The sequence below is a fragment of the Montipora foliosa genome, chromosome 7 (assembly GCF_036669935.1).
Source record: "Montipora foliosa isolate CH-2021 chromosome 7, ASM3666993v2, whole genome shotgun sequence".
Classification (NCBI taxonomy): domain Eukaryota; kingdom Metazoa; phylum Cnidaria; class Anthozoa; order Scleractinia; family Acroporidae; genus Montipora; species Montipora foliosa.
Window position 1 is genome coordinate 3,145,328 of NC_090875.1, and position 25,340 is coordinate 3,170,667.

Genomic DNA, 25,340 nt, shown 5'->3' on the forward strand with positions numbered 1-25,340 from the left:
TTTTGGCAATTGGGCTGAGAAACTCGCGTTAAAAAACATTGTGAGGGAGAGTGAGCTGCGAAAGCTTCAGGTCTGTATAGTTCGTGTACTGTTCCAACGAATTTTGTCACGGACTGTATTTGTGAGGAATTTAAACTATTTATAGGACGTGCTGACAGGGTCATAAGTGACACAACTTTACAGTCGCCTTTATAACCGGTACGATAGTGCTGTTTAACGTTTTTATTCGTAACTGAGTTTGATGTACAGTGTTCGAATTTCTTTTGTTATATATCCGCAATGATAAATAAGCGAAATTGTTTAGATTTAGCTAAGAATAGAGTCATGATCTGAAATATGGTTTTTCTTGCTGCCATTGATAGCGTGACAAGGGCACGAGCGTATTTTTTGTTTATCTCGCATTCAAAGGTTTTCTCTTCGTAAAGTAGCTAAAACGCGCTACATTTTTCCTAAAAGCGATTGGAGATTAATCAGTGAACGATTTTCCTGGAAAGAAAAGCACATACAAAGGTTTAACAGTTAAGAGAAAACCTATCCAGCCTTGTTTTAACAGAGGACGCCCATGGAAGTTATGTTATAGAAGGCAAGGGAGGCGGGGTTTCTACAATTGCTGTATCTGTGAGAAAAGTTCGTCCTTTCCAACTTCTAAAGGATATTACTGCCTACAATCAACAAAAAAGGACTTTCGACTTCTTGGATGTGCGAAACAGATTAAGATTTGCGCTAAAAATGAGATGACAACATACTGAATATATATGGACGAAGGATATTGCCTTTTACCTTGATGTAGCTTCCCTCAGGAGGTCGTATAAAATACTAACTGATGCGGTATTTTACATAAAATGACGAGGTATCGCCAACTGTCAAATATTGTTACGGCTTAAAATTAGTTTGCACATATATGTATTACCCGGCCCAATGTTACGCGAGTAAGACTTCGTAAGACCCGGGAAATGTAAAAGAATACTTTTTATGTTAGTACAGTTATTTTTTTATAACTTTTCGACAATTTCTGTCGGTGAGAGACATGGAAATACAGGAAACACAAGTTATAGTTATGAAGAACACTAATTTTGCACAAGGATAGAAACTTATGACACGTGATGTAAAAGCTTGTTTACTTTAGTTCATTGCGTGAGCAACTTTGTACCAAAATGGTGACACGCAGTTTGAAAACGTTACTGTATTAGACGGTTTCTACTGACTGTTTTTTCATAACAACGTCATTGTAGGCTAATTTGATATCGCTTAACAATTTTTCGAGTCGAATTTCGCTAGACAAAACCAACAAGAGAAGAAAACAACGACATTGTGTTAGTGTGCACGAGTCACCACTGTATCAATTAAATTTAGCAGGATCCTTTTTCTCAGTGCAGTGACAACGTCACCATGCACATTTGCCTCAAAAATGGCTATTTTCTCTACTATAGTGTCCAAAACAATCGATTCACCTTCTGTGTTCACTGCCCTTTCTGACTGTTTTATCGTCGTGGTTCAATTGTGCATATTTCTCACCAAAAAGCTTTCTTAAAAATGGTGACTCGTTGGTGACTCGTTGAATTACAGATGCACGCTAATTAACTTTGTGAGAAGATCAAGGCCGAATAAAACGGGAGCATGGGGAAATACACTGTTGTTCTTTTTCGGGAATTTGTGCCGCATGAAATGAATGAAAAGACTTTCGACCAGCGAACGCTCATCTAACAAAGGTGAACTCTTCCTTGCTGGTGCAAAATATTGGAGAATCGGGTTAAAAGTCAATATCCCGTGCGGAATGTTATTTGAGTGTAGGTAAATGAACTTTGTGACCTTCCAAAAGAAGTGAAAAATCGTGCCGTGCGTTAATTTAGGGACACCAACGAACGTCATTTGAGAGAATCACTTCATCGCTGTCAGTACTTACAGTATCAACCAAAGCGATCGTGGTCGTACCAGGATTACAAAAAGGTTGGAAAACAGAGTTTAGAGGAGTTATAAAGTGTTTTGCCGCAACCAGCAACTCCAGTTACCAAGATATTACGATTTTTTCCTTCACGCAATAAAACTCGAACGGCCTCTGCAAATTCATCCTAGTTAAGGTCGTTCCTAAGCAGAACATGCTCAGCCACAGTCAACCTTCTATGAATAGGCTTTCTTTTTTGAACGAGAAACAACCAACCAAATTCAAACAAACCTGAACATGATGTATGTTTGCATTTCCTGTCGAATTTATCACAAATATGGCGCAACATCTCACTCTAGGCCGCTATAAATCAAGGGTTTCCTTCTCCTAAAATGTAGCATATTTCCCGCCAATTCTTTTCATGACTGAAATTCCTCAAAAATACAGTCCCGGACAAAATTGTTGAAACACTTTACAATTTCTTGCCCTCCCACAATGTTGTTTTGGCAATTGGGCTGAGAAACTCGCGTTAAAACAACATTGTGAGGGGAGAGTGAGCTGCGAAAGCTTCAGGTCTGTATAGTCGTGTACTGTTCCAACGAATTTTGTCACGGACTGTATTTGTGAGGAATTTAAACTATTTATAGGACGTGCTGACAGGGTCATAAGTGACACAACTTTACAGTCGCCTTTATAACCGGTACGATAGTGCTGTTTAACGTTTTTATTCGTAACTGAGTTTGATGTACAGTGTTCGAATTTCTTTTGTTATATATCCGCAATGATAAAATAAGCGAAATTGTTTAGATTTAGCTAAGAAGAGAGTCATGATCTGAAATATGGTTTTTCTTGCTGCCATTGATAGCGTGACAAGGGCACGAGCGTATTTGTTTTATCTCGCATTCAAAGGTTTTCTCTTCGTAAAGTAGCTAAAACGCGCTACATTTTTCCTAAAAGCGATTGGAGATTAATCAGTGACGATTTTCCTGGAAAGAAAAGCACATACAAAGGTTTAACAGTTAAGAGAAAACCTATCCAGCCATTGTTTAACAGAGGACGCCCATGGAAGTTATGTTATAGAAGGCAAGGGAGGCGGGGTTTCTACAATTGCTGTATCTGTGAGAAAAGTTCGTCCTTTCCAACTTCTAAAGGATATTACTGCCTACAATCAACAAAAAAGGACTTTCGACTTCTTGGATGTGCGAAACAGATTAAGATTTGCGCTAAAAATGAGATGACAACATACTGAATATATATGGACGAAGGATATTGCCTTTTACCTTGATGTAGCTTCCCTCAGGAGGTCGTATAAAATACTAACTGATGCGGTATTTTACATAAAATGACGAGGTATCGCCAACTGTCAAATATTGTTACGGCTTAAAATTAGTTTGCACATATATGTATTACCCGGCCCAATGTTACGCGAGTAAGACTTCGTAAGACCCGGGAAATGTAAAAGAATACTTTTTATGTTAGTACAGTTATTTTTTTATAACTTTTCGACAATTTCTGTCGGTGAGAGACATGGAAATACAGGAAACACAAGTTATAGTTATGAAGAACACTAATTTTGCACAAGGATAGAAACTTATGACACGTGATGTAAAAGCTTGTTTACTTTAGTTCATTGCGTGAGCAACTTTGTACCAAAATGGTGACACGCAGTTTGAAAACGTTACTGTATTAGACGGTTTCTACTGACTGTTTTTTCATAACAACGTCATTGTAGGCTAATTTGATATCGCTTAACAATTTTTCGAGTCGAATTTCGCTAGACAAAACCAACAAGAGAAGAAAACAACGACATTGTGTTAGTGTGCACGAGTCACCACTGTATCAATTAAATTTAGCAGGATCCTTTTTCTCAGTGCAGTGACAACGTCACCATGCACATTTGCCTCAAAAATGGCTATTTTCTCTACTATAGTGTCCAAAACAATCGATTCACCTTCTGTGTTCACTGCCCTTTCTGACTGTTTTATCGTCGTGGTTCAATTGTGCATATTTCTCACCAAAAAAGCTTTCTTAAAAATGGTGACTCGTTGGTGACTCGTTGAATTACAGATGCACGCTAATTAACTTTGTGAGAAGATCAAGGCCGAATAAAACGGGAGCATGGGGAAATACACTGTTGTTCTTTTTCGGGAATTTGTGCCGCATGAAATGAATGAAAAGACTTTCGACCAGCGAACGCTCATCTAACAAAGGTGAACTCTTCCTTGCTGGTGCAAAATATTGGAGAATCGGGTTAAAAGTCAATATCCCGTGCGGAATGTTATTTGAGTGTAGGTAAATGAACTTTGTGACCTTCCAAAAGAAGTGAAAAATCGTGCCGTGCGTTAATTTAGGGACACCAACGAACGTCATTTGAGAGAATCACTTCATCGCTGTCAGTACTTACAGTATCAACCAAAGCGATCGTGGTCGTACCAGGATTACAAAAAGGTTGGAAAACAGAGTTTAGAGGAGTTATAAAGTGTTTTGCCGCAACCAGCAACTCCAGTTACCAAGATATTACGATTTTTTCCTTCACGCAATAAAACTCGAACGGCCTCTGCAAATTCATCCTAGTTAAGGTCGTTCCTAAGCAGAACATGCTCAGCCACAGTCAACCTTCTATGAATAGGCTTTCTTTTTTGAACGAGAAACAACCAACCAAATTCAAACAAACCTGAACATGATGTATGTTTGCATTTCCTGTCGAATTTATCACAAATATGGCGCAACATCTCACTCTAGGCCGCTATAAATCAAGGGTTTCCTTCTCCTAAAATGTAGCATATTTCCCGCCAATTCTTTTCATGACTGAAATTCCTCAAAAATACAGTCCCGGACAAAATTGTTGAAACACTTTACAATTTCTTGCCCTCCCACAATGTTGTTTTGGCAATTGGGCTGAGAAACTCGCGTTAAAACAACATTGTGAGGGGAGAGTGAGCTGCGAAAGCTTCAGGTCTGTATAGTCGTGTACTGTTCCAACGAATTTTGTCACGGACTGTATTTGTGAGGAATTTAAACTATTTATAGGACGTGCTGACAGGGTCATAAGTGACACAACTTTACAGTCGCCTTTATAACCGGTACGATAGTGCTGTTTAACGTTTTTATTCGTAACTGAGTTTGATGTACAGTGTTCGAATTTCTTTTGTTATATATCCGCAATGATAAAATAAGCGAAATTGTTTAGATTTAGCTAAGAAGAGAGTCATGATCTGAAATATGGTTTTTCTTGCTGCCATTGATAGCGTGACAAGGGCACGAGCGTATTTGTTTTATCTCGCATTCAAAGGTTTTCTCTTCGTAAAGTAGCTAAAACGCGCTACATTTTTCCTAAAAGCGATTGGAGATTAATCAGTGACGATTTTCCTGGAAAGAAAAGCACATACAAAGGTTTAACAGTTAAGAGAAAACCTATCCAGCCATTGTTTAACAGAGGACGCCCATGGAAGTTATGTTATAGAAGGCAAGGGAGGCGGGGTTTCTACAATTGCTGTATCTGTGAGAAAAGTTCGTCCTTTCCAACTTCTAAAGGATATTACTGCCTACAATCAACAAAAAAGGACTTTCGACTTCTTGGATGTGCGAAACAGATTAAGATTTGCGCTAAAAATGAGATGACAACATACTGAATATATATGGACGAAGGATATTGCCTTTTACCTTGATGTAGCTTCCCTCAGGAGGTCGTATAAAATACTAACTGATGCGGTATTTTACATAAAATGACGAGGTATCGCCAACTGTCAAATATTGTTACGGCTTAAAATTAGTTTGCACATATATGTATTACCCGGCCCAATGTTACGCGAGTAAGACTTCGTAAGACCCGGGAAATGTAAAAGAATACTTTTTATGTTAGTACAGTTATTTTTTTATAACTTTTCGACAATTTCTGTCGGTGAGAGACATGGAAATACAGGAAACACAAGTTATAGTTATGAAGAACACTAATTTTGCACAAGGATAGAAACTTATGACACGTGATGTAAAAGCTTGTTTACTTTAGTTCATTGCGTGAGCAACTTTGTACCAAAATGGTGACACGCAGTTTGAAAACGTTACTGTATTAGACGGTTTCTACTGACTGTTTTTTCATAACAACGTCATTGTAGGCTAATTTGATATCGCTTAACAATTTTTCGAGTCGAATTTCGCTAGACAAAACCAACAAGAGAAGAAAACAACGACATTGTGTTAGTGTGCACGAGTCACCACTGTATCAATTAAATTTAGCAGGATCCTTTTTCTCAGTGCAGTGACAACGTCACCATGCACATTTGCCTCAAAAATGGCTATTTTCTCTACTATAGTGTCCAAAACAATCGATTCACCTTCTGTGTTCACTGCCCTTTCTGACTGTTTTATCGTCGTGGTTCAATTGTGCATATTTCTCACCAAAAAAGCTTTCTTAAAAATGGTGACTCGTTGGTGACTCGTTGAATTACAGATGCACGCTAATTAACTTTGTGAGAAGATCAAGGCCGAATAAAACGGGAGCATGGGGAAATACACTGTTGTTCTTTTTCGGGAATTTGTGCCGCATGAAATGAATGAAAAGACTTTCGACCAGCGAACGCTCATCTAACAAAGGTGAACTCTTCCTTGCTGGTGCAAAATATTGGAGAATCGGGTTAAAAGTCAATATCCCGTGCGGAATGTTATTTGAGTGTAGGTAAATGAACTTTGTGACCTTCCAAAAGAAGTGAAAAATCGTGCCGTGCGTTAATTTAGGGACACCAACGAACGTCATTTGAGAGAATCACTTCATCGCTGTCAGTACTTACAGTATCAACCAAAGCGATCGTGGTCGTACCAGGATTACAAAAAGGTTGGAAAACAGAGTTTAGAGGAGTTATAAAGTGTTTTGCCGCAACCAGCAACTCCAGTTACCAAGATATTACGATTTTTTCCTTCACGCAATAAAACTCGAACGGCCTCTGCAAATTCATCCTAGTTAAGGTCGTTCCTAAGCAGAACATGCTCAGCCACAGTCAACCTTCTATGAATAGGCTTTCTTTTTTGAACGAGAAACAACCAACCAAATTCAAACAAACCTGAACATGATGTATGTTTGCATTTCCTGTCGAATTTATCACAAATATGGCGCAACATCTCACTCTAGGCCGCTATAAATCAAGGGTTTCCTTCTCCTAAAATGTAGCATATTTCCCGCCAATTCTTTTCATGACTGAAATTCCTCAAAAATACAGTCCCGGACAAAATTGTTGAAACACTTTACAATTTCTTGCCCTCCCACAATGTTGTTTTGGCAATTGGGCTGAGAAACTCGCGTTAAAACAACATTGTGAGGGGAGAGTGAGCTGCGAAAGCTTCAGGTCTGTATAGTCGTGTACTGTTCCAACGAATTTTGTCACGGACTGTATTTGTGAGGAATTTAAACTATTTATAGGACGTGCTGACAGGGTCATAAGTGACACAACTTTACAGTCGCCTTTATAACCGGTACGATAGTGCTGTTTAACGTTTTTATTCGTAACTGAGTTTGATGTACAGTGTTCGAATTTCTTTTGTTATATATCCGCAATGATAAAATAAGCGAAATTGTTTAGATTTAGCTAAGAAGAGAGTCATGATCTGAAATATGGTTTTTCTTGCTGCCATTGATAGCGTGACAAGGGCACGAGCGTATTTGTTTTATCTCGCATTCAAAGGTTTTCTCTTCGTAAAGTAGCTAAAACGCGCTACATTTTTCCTAAAAGCGATTGGAGATTAATCAGTGACGATTTTCCTGGAAAGAAAAGCACATACAAAGGTTTAACAGTTAAGAGAAAACCTATCCAGCCATTGTTTAACAGAGGACGCCCATGGAAGTTATGTTATAGAAGGCAAGGGAGGCGGGGTTTCTACAATTGCTGTATCTGTGAGAAAAGTTCGTCCTTTCCAACTTCTAAAGGATATTACTGCCTACAATCAACAAAAAAGGACTTTCGACTTCTTGGATGTGCGAAACAGATTAAGATTTGCGCTAAAAATGAGATGACAACATACTGAATATATATGGACGAAGGATATTGCCTTTTACCTTGATGTAGCTTCCCTCAGGAGGTCGTATAAAATACTAACTGATGCGGTATTTTACATAAAATGACGAGGTATCGCCAACTGTCAAATATTGTTACGGCTTAAAATTAGTTTGCACATATATGTATTACCCGGCCCAATGTTACGCGAGTAAGACTTCGTAAGACCCGGGAAATGTAAAAGAATACTTTTTATGTTAGTACAGTTATTTTTTTTATAACTTTTCGACAATTTCTGTCGGTGAGAGACATGGAAATACAGGAAACACAAGTTATAGTTATGAAGAACACTAATTTTGCACAAGGATAGAAACTTATGACACGTGATGTAAAAGCTTGTTTACTTTAGTTCATTGCGTGAGCAACTTTGTACCAAAATGGTGACACGCAGTTTGAAAACGTTACTGTATTAGACGGTTTCTACTGACTGTTTTTTCATAACAACGTCATTGTAGGCTAATTTGATATCGCTTAACAATTTTTCGAGTCGAATTTCGCTAGACAAAACCAACAAGAGAAGAAAACAACGACATTGTGTTAGTGTGCACGAGTCACCACTGTATCAATTAAATTTAGCAGGATCCTTTTTCTCAGTGCAGTGACAACGTCACCATGCACATTTGCCTCAAAAATGGCTATTTTCTCTACTATAGTGTCCAAAACAATCGATTCACCTTCTGTGTTCACTGCCCTTTCTGACTGTTTTATCGTCGTGGTTCAATTGTGCATATTTCTCACCAAAAAAGCTTTCTTAAAAATGGTGACTCGTTGGTGACTCGTTGAATTACAGATGCACGCTAATTAACTTTGTGAGAAGATCAAGGCCGAATAAAACGGGAGCATGGGGAAATACACTGTTGTTCTTTTTCGGGAATTTGTGCCGCATGAAATGAATGAAAAGACTTTCGACCAGCGAACGCTCATCTAACAAAGGTGAACTCTTCCTTGCTGGTGCAAAATATTGGAGAATCGGGTTAAAAGTCAATATCCCGTGCGGAATGTTATTTGAGTGTAGGTAAATGAACTTTGTGACCTTCCAAAAGAAGTGAAAAATCGTGCCGTGCGTTAATTTAGGGACACCAACGAACGTCATTTGAGAGAATCACTTCATCGCTGTCAGTACTTACAGTATCAACCAAAGCGATCGTGGTCGTACCAGGATTACAAAAAGGTTGGAAAACAGAGTTTAGAGGAGTTATAAAGTGTTTTGCCGCAACCAGCAACTCCAGTTACCAAGATATTACGATTTTTTCCTTCACGCAATAAAACTCGAACGGCCTCTGCAAATTCATCCTAGTTAAGGTCGTTCCTAAGCAGAACATGCTCAGCCACAGTCAACCTTCTATGAATAGGCTTTCTTTTTTGAACGAGAAACAACCAACCAAATTCAAACAAACCTGAACATGATGTATGTTTGCATTTCCTGTCGAATTTATCACAAATATGGCGCAACATCTCACTCTAGGCCGCTATAAATCAAGGGTTTCCTTCTCCTAAAATGTAGCATATTTCCCGCCAATTCTTTTCATGACTGAAATTCCTCAAAAATACAGTCCCGGACAAAATTGTTGAAACACTTTACAATTTCTTGCCCTCCCACAATGTTGTTTTGGCAATTGGGCTGAGAAACTCGCGTTAAAACAACATTGTGAGGGGAGAGTGAGCTGCGAAAGCTTCAGGTCTGTATAGTCGTGTACTGTTCCAACGAATTTTGTCACGGACTGTATTTGTGAGGAATTTAAACTATTTATAGGACGTGCTGACAGGGTCATAAGTGACACAACTTTACAGTCGCCTTTATAACCGGTACGATAGTGCTGTTTAACGTTTTTATTCGTAACTGAGTTTGATGTACAGTGTTCGAATTTCTTTTGTTATATATCCGCAATGATAAAATAAGCGAAATTGTTTAGATTTAGCTAAGAAGAGAGTCATGATCTGAAATATGGTTTTTCTTGCTGCCATTGATAGCGTGACAAGGGCACGAGCGTATTTGTTTTATCTCGCATTCAAAGGTTTTCTCTTCGTAAAGTAGCTAAAACGCGCTACATTTTTCCTAAAAGCGATTGGAGATTAATCAGTGACGATTTTCCTGGAAAGAAAAGCACATACAAAGGTTTAACAGTTAAGAGAAAACCTATCCAGCCATTGTTTAACAGAGGACGCCCATGGAAGTTATGTTATAGAAGGCAAGGGAGGCGGGGTTTCTACAATTGCTGTATCTGTGAGAAAAGTTCGTCCTTTCCAACTTCTAAAGGATATTACTGCCTACAATCAACAAAAAAGGACTTTCGACTTCTTGGATGTGCGAAACAGATTAAGATTTGCGCTAAAAATGAGATGACAACATACTGAATATATATGGACGAAGGATATTGCCTTTTACCTTGATGTAGCTTCCCTCAGGAGGTCGTATAAAATACTAACTGATGCGGTATTTTACATAAAATGACGAGGTATCGCCAACTGTCAAATATTGTTACGGCTTAAAATTAGTTTGCACATATATGTATTACCCGGCCCAATGTTACGCGAGTAAGACTTCGTAAGACCCGGGAAATGTAAAAGAATACTTTTTATGTTAGTACAGTTATTTTTTTATAACTTTTCGACAATTTCTGTCGGTGAGAGACATGGAAATACAGGAAACACAAGTTATAGTTATGAAGAACACTAATTTTGCACAAGGATAGAAACTTATGACACGTGATGTAAAAGCTTGTTTACTTTAGTTCATTGCGTGAGCAACTTTGTACCAAAATGGTGACACGCAGTTTGAAAACGTTACTGTATTAGACGGTTTCTACTGACTGTTTTTTCATAACAACGTCATTGTAGGCTAATTTGATATCGCTTAACAATTTTTCGAGTCGAATTTCGCTAGACAAAACCAACAAGAGAAGAAAACAACGACATTGTGTTAGTGTGCACGAGTCACCACTGTATCAATTAAATTTAGCAGGATCCTTTTTCTCAGTGCAGTGACAACGTCACCATGCACATTTGCCTCAAAAATGGCTATTTTCTCTACTATAGTGTCCAAAACAATCGATTCACCTTCTGTGTTCACTGCCCTTTCTGACTGTTTTATCGTCGTGGTTCAATTGTGCATATTTCTCACCAAAAAAGCTTTCTTAAAAATGGTGACTCGTTGGTGACTCGTTGAATTACAGATGCACGCTAATTAACTTTGTGAGAAGATCAAGGCCGAATAAAACGGGAGCATGGGGAAATACACTGTTGTTCTTTTTCGGGAATTTGTGCCGCATGAAATGAATGAAAAGACTTTCGACCAGCGAACGCTCATCTAACAAAGGTGAACTCTTCCTTGCTGGTGCAAAATATTGGAGAATCGGGTTAAAAGTCAATATCCCGTGCGGAATGTTATTTGAGTGTAGGTAAATGAACTTTGTGACCTTCCAAAAGAAGTGAAAAATCGTGCCGTGCGTTAATTTAGGGACACCAACGAACGTCATTTGAGAGAATCACTTCATCGCTGTCAGTACTTACAGTATCAACCAAAGCGATCGTGGTCGTACCAGGATTACAAAAAGGTTGGAAAACAGAGTTTAGAGGAGTTATAAAGTGTTTTGCCGCAACCAGCAACTCCAGTTACCAAGATATTACGATTTTTTCCTTCACGCAATAAAACTCGAACGGCCTCTGCAAATTCATCCTAGTTAAGGTCGTTCCTAAGCAGAACATGCTCAGCCACAGTCAACCTTCTATGAATAGGCTTTCTTTTTTGAACGAGAAACAACCAACCAAATTCAAACAAACCTGAACATGATGTATGTTTGCATTTCCTGTCGAATTTATCACAAATATGGCGCAACATCTCACTCTAGGCCGCTATAAATCAAGGGTTTCCTTCTCCTAAAATGTAGCATATTTCCCGCCAATTCTTTTCATGACTGAAATTCCTCAAAAATACAGTCCCGGACAAAATTGTTGAAACACTTTACAATTTCTTGCCCTCCCACAATGTTGTTTTGGCAATTGGGCTGAGAAACTCGCGTTAAAACAACATTGTGAGGGGAGAGTGAGCTGCGAAAGCTTCAGGTCTGTATAGTCGTGTACTGTTCCAACGAATTTTGTCACGGACTGTATTTGTGAGGAATTTAAACTATTTATAGGACGTGCTGACAGGGTCATAAGTGACACAACTTTACAGTCGCCTTTATAACCGGTACGATAGTGCTGTTTAACGTTTTTATTCGTAACTGAGTTTGATGTACAGTGTTCGAATTTCTTTTGTTATATATCCGCAATGATAAAATAAGCGAAATTGTTTAGATTTAGCTAAGAAGAGAGTCATGATCTGAAATATGGTTTTTCTTGCTGCCATTGATAGCGTGACAAGGGCACGAGCGTATTTGTTTTATCTCGCATTCAAAGGTTTTCTCTTCGTAAAGTAGCTAAAACGCGCTACATTTTTCCTAAAAGCGATTGGAGATTAATCAGTGACGATTTTCCTGGAAAGAAAAGCACATACAAAGGTTTAACAGTTAAGAGAAAACCTATCCAGCCATTGTTTAACAGAGGACGCCCATGGAAGTTATGTTATAGAAGGCAAGGGAGGCGGGGTTTCTACAATTGCTGTATCTGTGAGAAAAGTTCGTCCTTTCCAACTTCTAAAGGATATTACTGCCTACAATCAACAAAAAAGGACTTTCGACTTCTTGGATGTGCGAAACAGATTAAGATTTGCGCTAAAAATGAGATGACAACATACTGAATATATATGGACGAAGGATATTGCCTTTTACCTTGATGTAGCTTCCCTCAGGAGGTCGTATAAAATACTAACTGATGCGGTATTTTACATAAAATGACGAGGTATCGCCAACTGTCAAATATTGTTACGGCTTAAAATTAGTTTGCACATATATGTATTACCCGGCCCAATGTTACGCGAGTAAGACTTCGTAAGACCCGGGAAATGTAAAAGAATACTTTTTATGTTAGTACAGTTATTTTTTTATAACTTTTCGACAATTTCTGTCGGTGAGAGACATGGAAATACAGGAAACACAAGTTATAGTTATGAAGAACACTAATTTTGCACAAGGATAGAAACTTATGACACGTGATGTAAAAGCTTGTTTACTTTAGTTCATTGCGTGAGCAACTTTGTACCAAAATGGTGACACGCAGTTTGAAAACGTTACTGTATTAGACGGTTTCTACTGACTGTTTTTTCATAACAACGTCATTGTAGGCTAATTTGATATCGCTTAACAATTTTTCGAGTCGAATTTCGCTAGACAAAACCAACAAGAGAAGAAAACAACGACATTGTGTTAGTGTGCACGAGTCACCACTGTATCAATTAAATTTAGCAGGATCCTTTTTCTCAGTGCAGTGACAACGTCACCATGCACATTTGCCTCAAAAATGGCTATTTTCTCTACTATAGTGTCCAAAACAATCGATTCACCTTCTGTGTTCACTGCCCTTTCTGACTGTTTTATCGTCGTGGTTCAATTGTGCATATTTCTCACCAAAAAAGCTTTCTTAAAAATGGTGACTCGTTGGTGACTCGTTGAATTACAGATGCACGCTAATTAACTTTGTGAGAAGATCAAGGCCGAATAAAACGGGAGCATGGGGAAATACACTGTTGTTCTTTTTCGGGAATTTGTGCCGCATGAAATGAATGAAAAGACTTTCGACCAGCGAACGCTCATCTAACAAAGGTGAACTCTTCCTTGCTGGTGCAAAATATTGGAGAATCGGGTTAAAAGTCAATATCCCGTGCGGAATGTTATTTGAGTGTAGGTAAATGAACTTTGTGACCTTCCAAAAGAAGTGAAAAATCGTGCCGTGCGTTAATTTAGGGACACCAACGAACGTCATTTGAGAGAATCACTTCATCGCTGTCAGTACTTACAGTATCAACCAAAGCGATCGTGGTCGTACCAGGATTACAAAAAGGTTGGAAAACAGAGTTTAGAGGAGTTATAAAGTGTTTTGCCGCAACCAGCAACTCCAGTTACCAAGATATTACGATTTTTTCCTTCACGCAATAAAACTCGAACGGCCTCTGCAAATTCATCCTAGTTAAGGTCGTTCCTAAGCAGAACATGCTCAGCCACAGTCAACCTTCTATGAATAGGCTTTCTTTTTTGAACGAGAAACAACCAACCAAATTCAAACAAACCTGAACATGATGTATGTTTGCATTTCCTGTCGAATTTATCACAAATATGGCGCAACATCTCACTCTAGGCCGCTATAAATCAAGGGTTTCCTTCTCCTAAAATGTAGCATATTTCCCGCCAATTCTTTTCATGACTGAAATTCCTCAAAAATACAGTCCCGGACAAAATTGTTGAAACACTTTACAATTTCTTGCCCTCCCACAATGTTGTTTTGGCAATTGGGCTGAGAAACTCGCGTTAAAACAACATTGTGAGGGGAGAGTGAGCTGCGAAAGCTTCAGGTCTGTATAGTCGTGTACTGTTCCAACGAATTTTGTCACGGACTGTATTTGTGAGGAATTTAAACTATTTATAGGACGTGCTGACAGGGTCATAAGTGACACAACTTTACAGTCGCCTTTATAACCGGTACGATAGTGCTGTTTAACGTTTTTATTCGTAACTGAGTTTGATGTACAGTGTTCGAATTTCTTTTGTTATATATCCGCAATGATAAAATAAGCGAAATTGTTTAGATTTAGCTAAGAAGAGAGTCATGATCTGAAATATGGTTTTTCTTGCTGCCATTGATAGCGTGACAAGGGCACGAGCGTATTTGTTTTATCTCGCATTCAAAGGTTTTCTCTTCGTAAAGTAGCTAAAACGCGCTACATTTTTCCTAAAAGCGATTGGAGATTAATCAGTGACGATTTTCCTGGAAAGAAAAGCACATACAAAGGTTTAACAGTTAAGAGAAAACCTATCCAGCCATTGTTTAACAGAGGACGCCCATGGAAGTTATGTTATAGAAGGCAAGGGAGGCGGGGTTTCTACAATTGCTGTATCTGTGAGAAAAGTTCGTCCTTTCCAACTTCTAAAGGATATTACTGCCTACAATCAACAAAAAAGGACTTTCGACTTCTTGGATGTGCGAAACAGATTAAGATTTGCGCTAAAAATGAGATGACAACATACTGAATATATATGGACGAAGGATATTGCCTTTTACCTTGATGTAGCTTCCCTCAGGAGGTCGTATAAAATACTAACTGATGCGGTATTTTACATAAAATGACGAGGTATCGCCAACTGTCAAATATTGTTACGGCTTAAAATTAGTTTGCACATATATGTATTACCCGGCCCAATGTTACGCGAGTAAGACTTCGTAAGACCCGGGAAATGTAAAAGAATACTTTTTATGTTAGTACAGTTATTTTTTTATAACTTTTCGACAATTTCTGTCGGTGAGAGACATGGAAATACAGGAAACACAAGTTATAGTTATGAAAAACACTAATTTTGCACAAGGATAGAAACTTATGACACGTGATGTAAAAGCTTGTTTACTTTAGTTCATTGCGTGAGCAACTTTGTACCAAAATGGTGACACGCAGTTTGAAAACGTTACTGTATTAGACGGTTTCTACTGACTGTTTTTTCATAACAACGTCATTGTAGGCTAATTTGATATCGCTTAACAATTTTTCGAGTCGAATTTCGCTAGACAAAACCAACAAGAGAAGAAAACAACGACATTGTGTTAGTGTGCACGAGTCACCACTGTATCAATTAAATTTAGCAGGATCCTTTTTCTCAGTGCAGTGACAACGTCACCATGCACATTTGCCTCAAAAATGGCTATTTTCTCTACTATAGTGTCCAAAACAATCGATTCACCTTCTGTGTTCACTGCCCTTTCTGACTGTTTTATCGTCGTGGTTCAATTGTGCATATTTCTCACCAAAAAAGCTTTCTTAAAAATGGTGACTCGTTGGTGACTCGTTGAATTACAGATGCACGCTAATTAACTTTGTGAGAAGATCAAGGCCGAATAAAACGGGAGCATGGGGAAATACACTGTTGTTCTTTTTCGGGAATTTGTGCCGCATGAAATGAATGAAAAGACTTTCGACCAGCGAACGCTCATCTAACAAAGGTGAACTCTTCCTTGCTGGTGCAAAATATTGGAGAATCGGGTTAAAAGTCAATATCCCGTGCGGAATGTTATTTGAGTGTAGGTAAATGAACTTTGTGACCTTCCAAAAGAAGTGAAAAATCGTGCCGTGCGTTAATTTAGGGACACCAACGAACGTCATTTGAGAGAATCACTTCATCGCTGTCAGTACTTACAGTATCAACCAAAGCGATCGTGGTCGTACCAGGATTACAAAAAGGTTGGAAAACAGAGTTTAGAGGAGTTATAAAGTGTTTTGCCGCAACCAGCAACTCCAGTTACCAAGATATTACGATTTTTTCCTTCACGCAATAAAACTCGAACGGCCTCTGCAAATTCATCCTAGTTAAGGTCGTTCCTAAGCAGAACATGCTCAGCCACAGTCAACCTTCTATGAATAGGCTTTCTTTTTTGAACGAGAAACAACCAACCAAATTCAAACAAACCTGAACATGATGTATGTTTGCATTTCCTGTCGAATTTATCACAAATATGGCGCAACATCTCACTCTAGGCCGCTATAAATCAAGGGTTTCCTTCTCCTAAAATGTAGCATATTTCCCGCCAATTCTTTTCATGACTGAAATTCCTCAAAAATACAGTCCCGGACAAAATTGTTGAAACACTTTACAATTTCTTGCCCTCCCACAATGTTGTTTTGGCAATTGGGCTGAGAAACTCGCGTTAAAACAACATTGTGAGGGGAGAGTGAGCTGCGAAAGCTTCAGGTCTGTATAGTCGTGTACTGTTCCAACGAATTTTGTCACGGACTGTATTTGTGAGGAATTTAAACTATTTATAGGACGTGCTGACAGGGTCATAAGTGACACAACTTTACAGTCGCCTTTATAACCGGTACGATAGTGCTGTTTAACGTTTTTATTCGTAACTGAGTTTGATGTACAGTGTTCGAATTTCTTTTGTTATATATCCGCAATGATAAAATAAGCGAAATTGTTTAGATTTAGCTAAGAAGAGAGTCATGATCTGAAATATGGTTTTTCTTGCTGCCATTGATAGCGTGACAAGGGCACGAGCGTATTTGTTTTATCTCGCATTCAAAGGTTTTCTCTTCGTAAAGTAGCTAAAACGCGCTACATTTTTCCTAAAAGCGATTGGAGATTAATCAGTGACGATTTTCCTGGAAAGAAAAGCACATACAAAGGTTTAACAGTTAAGAGAAAACCTATCCAGCCATTGTTTAACAGAGGACGCCCATGGAAGTTATGTTATAGAAGGCAAGGGAGGCGGGGTTTCTACAATTGCTGTATCTGTGAGAAAAGTTCGTCCTTTCCAACTTCTAAAGGATATTACTGCCTACAATCAACAAAAAAGGACTTTCGACTTCTTGGATGTGCGAAACAGATTAAGATTTGCGCTAAAAATGAGATGACAACATACTGAATATATATGGACGAAGGATATTGCCTTTTACCTTGATGTAGCTTCCCTCAGGAGGTCGTATAAAATACTAACTGATGCGGTATTTTACATAAAATGACGAGGTATCGCCAACTGTCAAATATTGTTACGGCTTAAAATTAGTTTGCACATATATGTATTACCCGGCCCAATGTTACGCGAGTAAGACTTCGTAAGACCCGGGAAATGTAAAAGAATACTTTTTATGTTAGTACAGTTATTTTTTTATAACTTTTCGACAATTTCTGTCGGTGAGAGACATGGAAATACAGGAAACACAAGTTATAGTTATGAAGAACACTAATTTTGCACAAGGATAGAAACTTATGACACGTGATGTAAAAGCTTGTTTACTTTAGTTCATTGCGTGAGCAACTTTGTACCAAAATGGTGACACGCAGTTTGAAAACGTTACTGTATTAGACGGTTTCTACTGACTGTTTTTTCATAACAACGTCATTGTAGGCTAATTTGATATCGCTTAACAATTTTTCGAGTCGAATTTCGCTAGACAAAACCAACAAGAGAAGAAAACAACGACATTGTGTTAGTGTGCACGAGTCACCACTGTATCAATTAAATTTAGCAGGATCCTTTTTCTCAGTGCAGTGACAACGTCACCATGCACATTTGCCTCAAAAATGGCTATTTTCTCTACTATAGTGTCCAAAACAATCGATTCACCTTCTGTGTTCACTGCCCTTTCTGACTGTTTTATCGTCGTGGTTCAATTGTGCATATTTCTCACCAAAAAAGCTTTCTTAAAAATGGTGACTCGTTGGTGACTCGTTGAATTACAGATGCACGCTAATTAACTTTGTGAGAAGATCAAGGCCGAATAAAACGGGAGCATGGGGAAATACACTGTTGTTCTTTTTCGGGAATTTGTGCCGCATGAAATGAATGAAAAGACTTTCGACCAGCGAACGCTCATCTAACAAAGGTGAACTCTTCCTTGCTGGTGCAAAATATTGGAGAATCGGGTTAAAAGTCAATATCCCGTGCGGAATGTTATTTGAGTGTAGGTAAATGAACTTTGTGACCTTCCAAAAGAAGTGAAAAATCGTGCCGTGCGTTAATTTAGGGACACCAACGAACGTCATTTGAGAGAATCACTTCATCGCTGTCAGTACTTACAGTATCAACCAAAGCGATCGTGGTCGTACCAGGATTACAAAAAGGTTGGAAAACAGAGTTTAGAGGAGTTATAAAGTGTTTTGCCGCAACCAGCAACTCCAGTTACCAAGATATTACGATTTTTTCCTTCACGCAATAAAACTCGAACGGCCTCTGCAAATTCATCCTAGTTAAGGTCGTTCCTAAGCAGAACATGCTCAGCCACAGTCAACCTTCTATGAATAGGCTTTCTTTTTTGAACGAGAAACAACCAACCAAATTCAAACAAACCTGAACATGATGTATGTTTGCATTTCCTGTCGAATTTATCACAAATATGGCGCAACATCTCACTCTAGGCCGCTATAAATCAAGGGTTTCCTTCTCCTAAAATGTAGCATATTTCCCGCCAATTCTTTTCATGACTGAAATTCCTCAAAAATACAGTCCCGGACAAAATTGTTGAAACACTTTACAATTTCTTGCCCTCCCACAATGTTGTTTTGGCAATTGGGCTGAGAAACTCGCGTTAAAACAACATTGTGAGGGGAGAGTGAGCTGCGAAAGCTTCAGGTCTGTATAGTCGTGTACTGTTCCAACGAATTTTGTCACAGACTGTAGGTTGAAACGGTTGAAAAGGCATTGGCAGCGACCACTGTCGTTTACGCGGGCCATTTAAAGTCGGTCGCGGGCTCCTACTGTGTTGCTTTCCTCCAACTTGTCAACACTGAGAAGTGTGGCAATAACTATTCCCAGGAGTTACCGCATTTCAACCGAAAACGCTTGTAAAAGTGTTCTATTGGGAAACCTCTGTCAACAGCTTCAACCTAACAGTTGATCTCGATCTTAGTATTTGAACGGGGAAAAGGAGGATCGCAGCATAATAGTGAAAAAACAGTATTGATTGCACAACTGAGCGGAGCCTTTTCTGGTCTGCCATTTCTGATGTCTTCCTCCTGTTAAAGAGAGCCTACAGTCTGCGACACCCAGGGAATGCAAAAAGGATAAAACGGAACTAAATGTTTTAAATCAAGTAAAAAGAAAAAAAAAGAAACGATTTTCTTCTAAATCCGACAAAACTTGAAATAAATGTTATATTTCATTCATGGAGTGCTTTCACGGGAACACATGAGCCCAATAAATTGACCAGCCGTCAACTGAGTGGTTTCATAACTCATTTGGTAGAGCATTGCACTGATATCGAAGAGGTCATGGGTTCGAATCCCGTTAAAGCCACCTTGAATTTTTCAGGTGTCTACAAAATGACAATTGGGTCACTTCTCCCTAAAACTTGAAAAGTTCTTCTTTATAAAGCAAACGATTTAACTTTGTTTGAAGAGGGTTGTTTTATTTTGCAATTACTTGGCAAGAATCTGATAAATTGACACCATCACATGAAAGATAACGTTGAGATTGGTTATCTGTCCAAGTTTGATGCTTTTAGGTCGAACCGGAGACCAAGTTACAAACATAGTTAAAAATCCATACAAACACTCTCTAAATTTAAGGCTCCGTCCCCCAAAACCATGTAAACTCTTAAAACGTTTTACGATTTCTTTAATATTCGTAAGGATAGGGAAACAAAGTGATTTTCGCCCCACCTATGTCCAAATAGCAGGTCCAAGACAGGATTTTCCAGTTGTCCCAAATCTGGTATGGTACATACAAACGCTGAGCCACTTTCGATTTGTTTTTTACCACAATATTCAAAGCCAAAGAAAGTTTTTATTTCAGAGCGTGACCAAAATCATGACACAAAAAAGAGCAAGCGTTGTCTATAACTTTCTCGCAATATGATTGGTTTATTTCCCAAGATGGGCGTTCCTGATTGGTTATTACATTGCGTGACAAATTGACGCGAGCATGACGGGTACAGCATTGTCTGACTCTTATCGACAACGGCAAATTACCCAATCAGATTGCGGATGCAAACAACATCATCTCTCCATGGAACTATCTGGAAAGTTTCGCTTTAACGTCATTTGAAATGCTGTAACGTGATCGGGCAATTGAACTTTTTACTGCCCATATTAGGAGTTTCCTTGGCGGAAATAAGAAGAAGGTTTGTTTTAATCTTGCCAAACATTGGTCCGTGAAACAGATTGCAAACACTTTTTCAAAGTCATAAGAAAGTCGCTCTATGTCCAGAAATGCACATGTGATGCACGCCCATTTTGATAAGGGTCACGAAGTGTCCCATTGCTCTTCTCCCCAGCTTCAATATTTATTAAACTGTGATTCGTAAGAGAGGACAAACGGCGAAAATTATCCTAGCTCTTATAACACCTATCATGTTTATTGTTGGAAACACTTAGCAAGTACTTAGACTTATCGGGACACTTTGTGTGGGAGATCTAAATTAGGAGTGCATGCAATACGTACATTTCTGGATATAAGCACCCAAAGGGCGAGAGCGCAGCTGCTGACGGTGCACGATACCCTCTCTTTTCGTGCTTCGTAGATTCACGATTCCTCAGACCAAACCAAGAACGAAGAAATTGTCGTCACCATTACAGAAGCGGAAGCTGTCAAAACGGAAGGCGCGAAAATTCAAGACATTAAAACCTACAAATCTTCCAATGGAAAATCGAAGGAGATGAGGTCAGAACGACTCTCGCGAACCACTATCCTGTCTGAGAAAGGTGTTGGTGTTCGGACAACAGACCACGAAAATGACAGTCTAAACATTCGTAAACAAACTGTGTACTCCGTCGATGAAATTCCAAAGAAGAAAAGAGCGATCAATACCTCAAGAAAAGTAAAAACTAGAGAATCTACAGTGCTTACCGAAGGACAGTTCCAATTGAAGAACTCTCTCACTTTACGTGAGCAGGCAGTCCAAACTGAGGAATGCCTAGATGATCAAATTATATCGTTTTCGTGTCTTGAAGAGAGGACCATGCCACAGAAGTTAGCATTTTCAGATGGAAATCGGATTTTTCCACAATCTCAGTCCAGCAGTGCTTCTATAAGTCCAATGAGTATTGCTAATCCCTCTTCATACAATTCATTTCTGGCAAAGAATGGAAACGAATCTAAAGAAATTAAACATGATCCTTTAAATATCCCGTCTCAGTTAAGTAAAGAACAAGGAAAGCGAGGAGACCACATAGAAACCTCTCCATATTCAGCTGTGTCTGCATTAGTCTCCGCCTCGACATCGATCATGACTGATATAGACGCAGATCAAAAACAAAGAAGTGAAGATCATTCGATGATGACATCGTTCACGCCGTTGGCATTTACTGGTAAGTATATTTAACAATTATTCCATGAGCGTGCGTTGGATATGAGATGGTAAATAGCCAACGAGGCGCGTAGTTGGCCACATAACCAGTCTCATATCCAACAAGCGCGTTTCATTAAATTAAGTACGAAATACGAGCGAAAAAAGAAAGAAAATCCGAGTGAAATTGAAAAGGCTTGATAAAGATGTGATGTTTTGTAATACCTTGTGGTCAGACAGACGTAGGCTCATCACAAAAACACTTCTTGCCTTTTCGCGTACTTCTAAACGTCGGAATTGATCCAAAGTTTCTACAAAAAAATTTTTCTTTTCATTTTTGGCTTTATTCAGAGAGAAATTTCGCTTTCTAGCGAAAACGTTTTTAGCGTAATCATTTACCACACAAGGTCAAACTAAGGTGTATGAGCTGATAACCGAGATTGAGTGAACCAATCAGAACACGCGAAATGCATCACTTAATAATCATACTTAATCGATTCTTTTAATTTATTATTATTCTATTCAACTAACGACTCTGTTAAATACTCAACCATAGAATCAAGAGAATGACGAAGACAGAATTACTTGGATTGAACACTCTTGGCCTCCACAAACATTTGCAATGTGTCTGCTAAGTTCGTCTGGTGTTAAGATGCACGCAAGACACATTACCCACTGGACGAAGTGCTCACTTTATCTCTCAGAGAGATAGTTTGTATCTGACGAACTAAGTAGACTCAGCCCGAGTTTTTCCCGGCGATCTTTATTTATGTTCTACCACTGACAAAAAAAAAAAACGCCTGGCCGATTGTTCTTAACATTTCCGTTTGTCTAGGTGATCGTCGCGAATCAGCGTTGAAAAAGGAAGCTTGCTACTCGAATCTCAACCAACCGGTAGAACGATGGTTGACTGAAGCAGAATTTTTGGTGAGACAACTTTAAAAAGATCGTGAATAATGAACTTGAATTTATGCTTCATGGAACTGGAGCGAGGCTGAATTAATATGCAGCACGGGAGTTTCGGGCTTTCAGACTTTTAAACTCGTGTTTTGTGTATATAATAAGCTGCATTTACACTCTAAATTTTTAGTTAAGCCAGGGAGTAAATGACGTCACTTTCCCATACGGTCCAATCGGTCAGCTTTGAACGTGAGTAATAGCGGACCATGAAATCTAAAACTTACACTCAAAATAAAAAGCCTTTGATAAAATATAAAGCTCAAAATTTTGCGAGATCAGGTGCCAAGCAAATACTCGTTCAAATTCGGAAGAGATAAAAAGGATGTGATTTTCTTTTTTATCATAATGGCACTACTCTAATACTAGAGGTTTAAAAACCTAAAAACCTCTAGTATCAGCAGCCAATTCAACCCACATATAACAAAGCGGCTGGGAATCTAACCCGAGCGAAATTGGTTGGAGGCGAGTGCTCTCGGCGCCATCCACCTTCCCTCAGGCACGCACCTTACTTACTTGTGACTATTACGCTGCATTTTAATTGCGTCTATTCAATGCCCTCTGTTGTTACGGCGGGCAACGGATGATATGTATTGCATATTCAATTATTCTGACAATATTTCCTGCAGAAATCCTTAAATACGTATTCTAAAGTTTGAGGGAAGTTTCTTAAGTATATGAGTTTAAGTCACAGAGAAAGATTCTTCCTATTAAATCTTTTAAACTACTGTGACATAGCCCTTGAAAATGTGAAAGCGTATGTTTTCCTCCATGCAGTAGAACATGTTATATTTTTCAAGATCGAGTGAAGCCCGTATCACTGCTGTATATGTTGACGGTCAAATCCGGTCTCAGGTTGAATCCGTTTTTACCTGGGTTAAATTGATCCTCGTTTTACCTAGGTTGAATATGCACTCTACCTACTTAACAGCAGCAATCAACCCCCCCAAAAAGGATTGAAAACACCTATACCATCCGTCAAGTTCTGTTTTACGCATCTCTCTTAATGTTTCTCATTATGTTATCGGTTAAAGTATTCATACACTTATCCACTCAGTCTCAACTTTACAACATGGTAAGGGAGAAATGACCTGTTCTAAGAACTTAACAGTAATCGAACTCGGACCCTCCAGATTAATAGTATATAATTTTGTGTCTTTACCACTACACCATAACGACAAGCATGCTCAACCCAACACAGTTCTTTTCGTTATTTACTATTGTATAATAAAATGAATTAATATCCATGTATAATAATCCTAACCTGACCCTAATTTTAAGTTTCTTCAGTTCATTTGAGTGCGTATTCAACCTAGGTAAAGTAAGGATTACCAGTTACGCTGAAAACGGATTTTACTGGCAACATATATAGAATGAGATTGATGCAGAATCTGAGTTGAACCTTAATTCAGAGTATAATATTTTTCGTTCATTTTGTCACTGCAGAATTATGCAAATAATTTTCGTCAGCATGGATATGACACCATGGAATTTTTGCCTGGAATGACAGAAAAGGTAAACTAATATATCCACTCACGTACACGTTCTTTAAAGGTAATAAGGTATATATTAAATAACTAAAAAAAAAAACATGTCATTAACTTAATTACTAAATTCTTCGAGATCCTTTGAAAATGTGACCGGCACTTTCTTAACAGGATCTTGAAAGTATTGGCATCAAGGAGAGAGGACATCGCATGAGACTCCTGCGAGAAATCAAGAAAATCCCACGGGTAGATATTGAAGAGGGCATTCCGGTAAGTCATGGATAGGAGCCTCGAAAATTTTTTCTCAAAAGTGGAACTGAACGGATTACACGACTATTAAAATTACATGTAAAATGTCAATTAAGATTTTTGCATCTTGTAGGACAGTGTTGAAGACTGGTTGAAAGAACTTGGTCTGGGTGAATATTGGCCCACTTTTGAAAGGAGAGGGTACAAAGAGCCATGCGATTTGGAAGATTTAAAAAACATGGAAAGAGATGGCTTAAAGGAAACGTTTAACAATTGCAAGACAGGCCATTTCAAGAGATTGTCATCTGCGATTCGGAAGCTTCAATATCCTAATCAAGGTAACAAATGGCTTACTAAAAACGCACTATTATACCCTTACATTACACATTGGTCAGTTCTACTCAGTCTTGCACAGTTAACGGCAATAAAAATGTCGAAGTCTAGGCATCTGTTACGATTTTATTTCTTTCTTTTCCTGTAATCAACACCTAGTTTCTGCCCTTTGTTCTCGGTCTCTGTTCCATGTGATATCCTTGTGTTTAGAGTCGTAATTTCCGACCATATGTAAATTCATGTCGCTAACCTCGTATATATATCGAAATCGTTTTCATTGTATCACTCGCTCTTCATCCTAATCGAGCAATTGGTAAGTGTTTTTTCTGTTTCTGTTATAAAGTTGTACTCGTCAGATTCGTTGTAACATTTCACTCACTTTGTTTGTATTTTTTTTTAGGTATTTACCAACCTTTTGCGTTAAATACAATTTCTGGTTTTAAGAAGTTGTTTAGTAATCGTTTATCCCTGGTCCTCGCCATTTCAGCATCTTATAGTTAACATTCTTTCGTTCATCTTGTGTC

The 25,340-nt window shown here is 38.6% G+C and overlaps 1 protein-coding gene across 1 annotated transcript in view; it reads left to right on the plus strand.

Moving 5' to 3' along the window:
* Positions 1 to 25,340, plus strand: part of LOC138009666 (uncharacterized) — a 33,794-nt gene that overhangs the window by 3,591 nt on the left and 4,863 nt on the right. The window contains exons 5-10 of the mRNA XM_068856711.1: positions 20,599 to 20,626; positions 21,026 to 21,812; positions 22,626 to 22,717; positions 24,194 to 24,262; positions 24,406 to 24,504; positions 24,617 to 24,821. Coding sequence (XP_068712812.1) covers positions 20,599 to 20,626; positions 21,026 to 21,812; positions 22,626 to 22,717; positions 24,194 to 24,262; positions 24,406 to 24,504; positions 24,617 to 24,821 — 1,280 coding nt within the window. The remainder of the gene's footprint in view (positions 1 to 20,598; positions 20,627 to 21,025; positions 21,813 to 22,625; positions 22,718 to 24,193; positions 24,263 to 24,405; positions 24,505 to 24,616; positions 24,822 to 25,340) is intronic.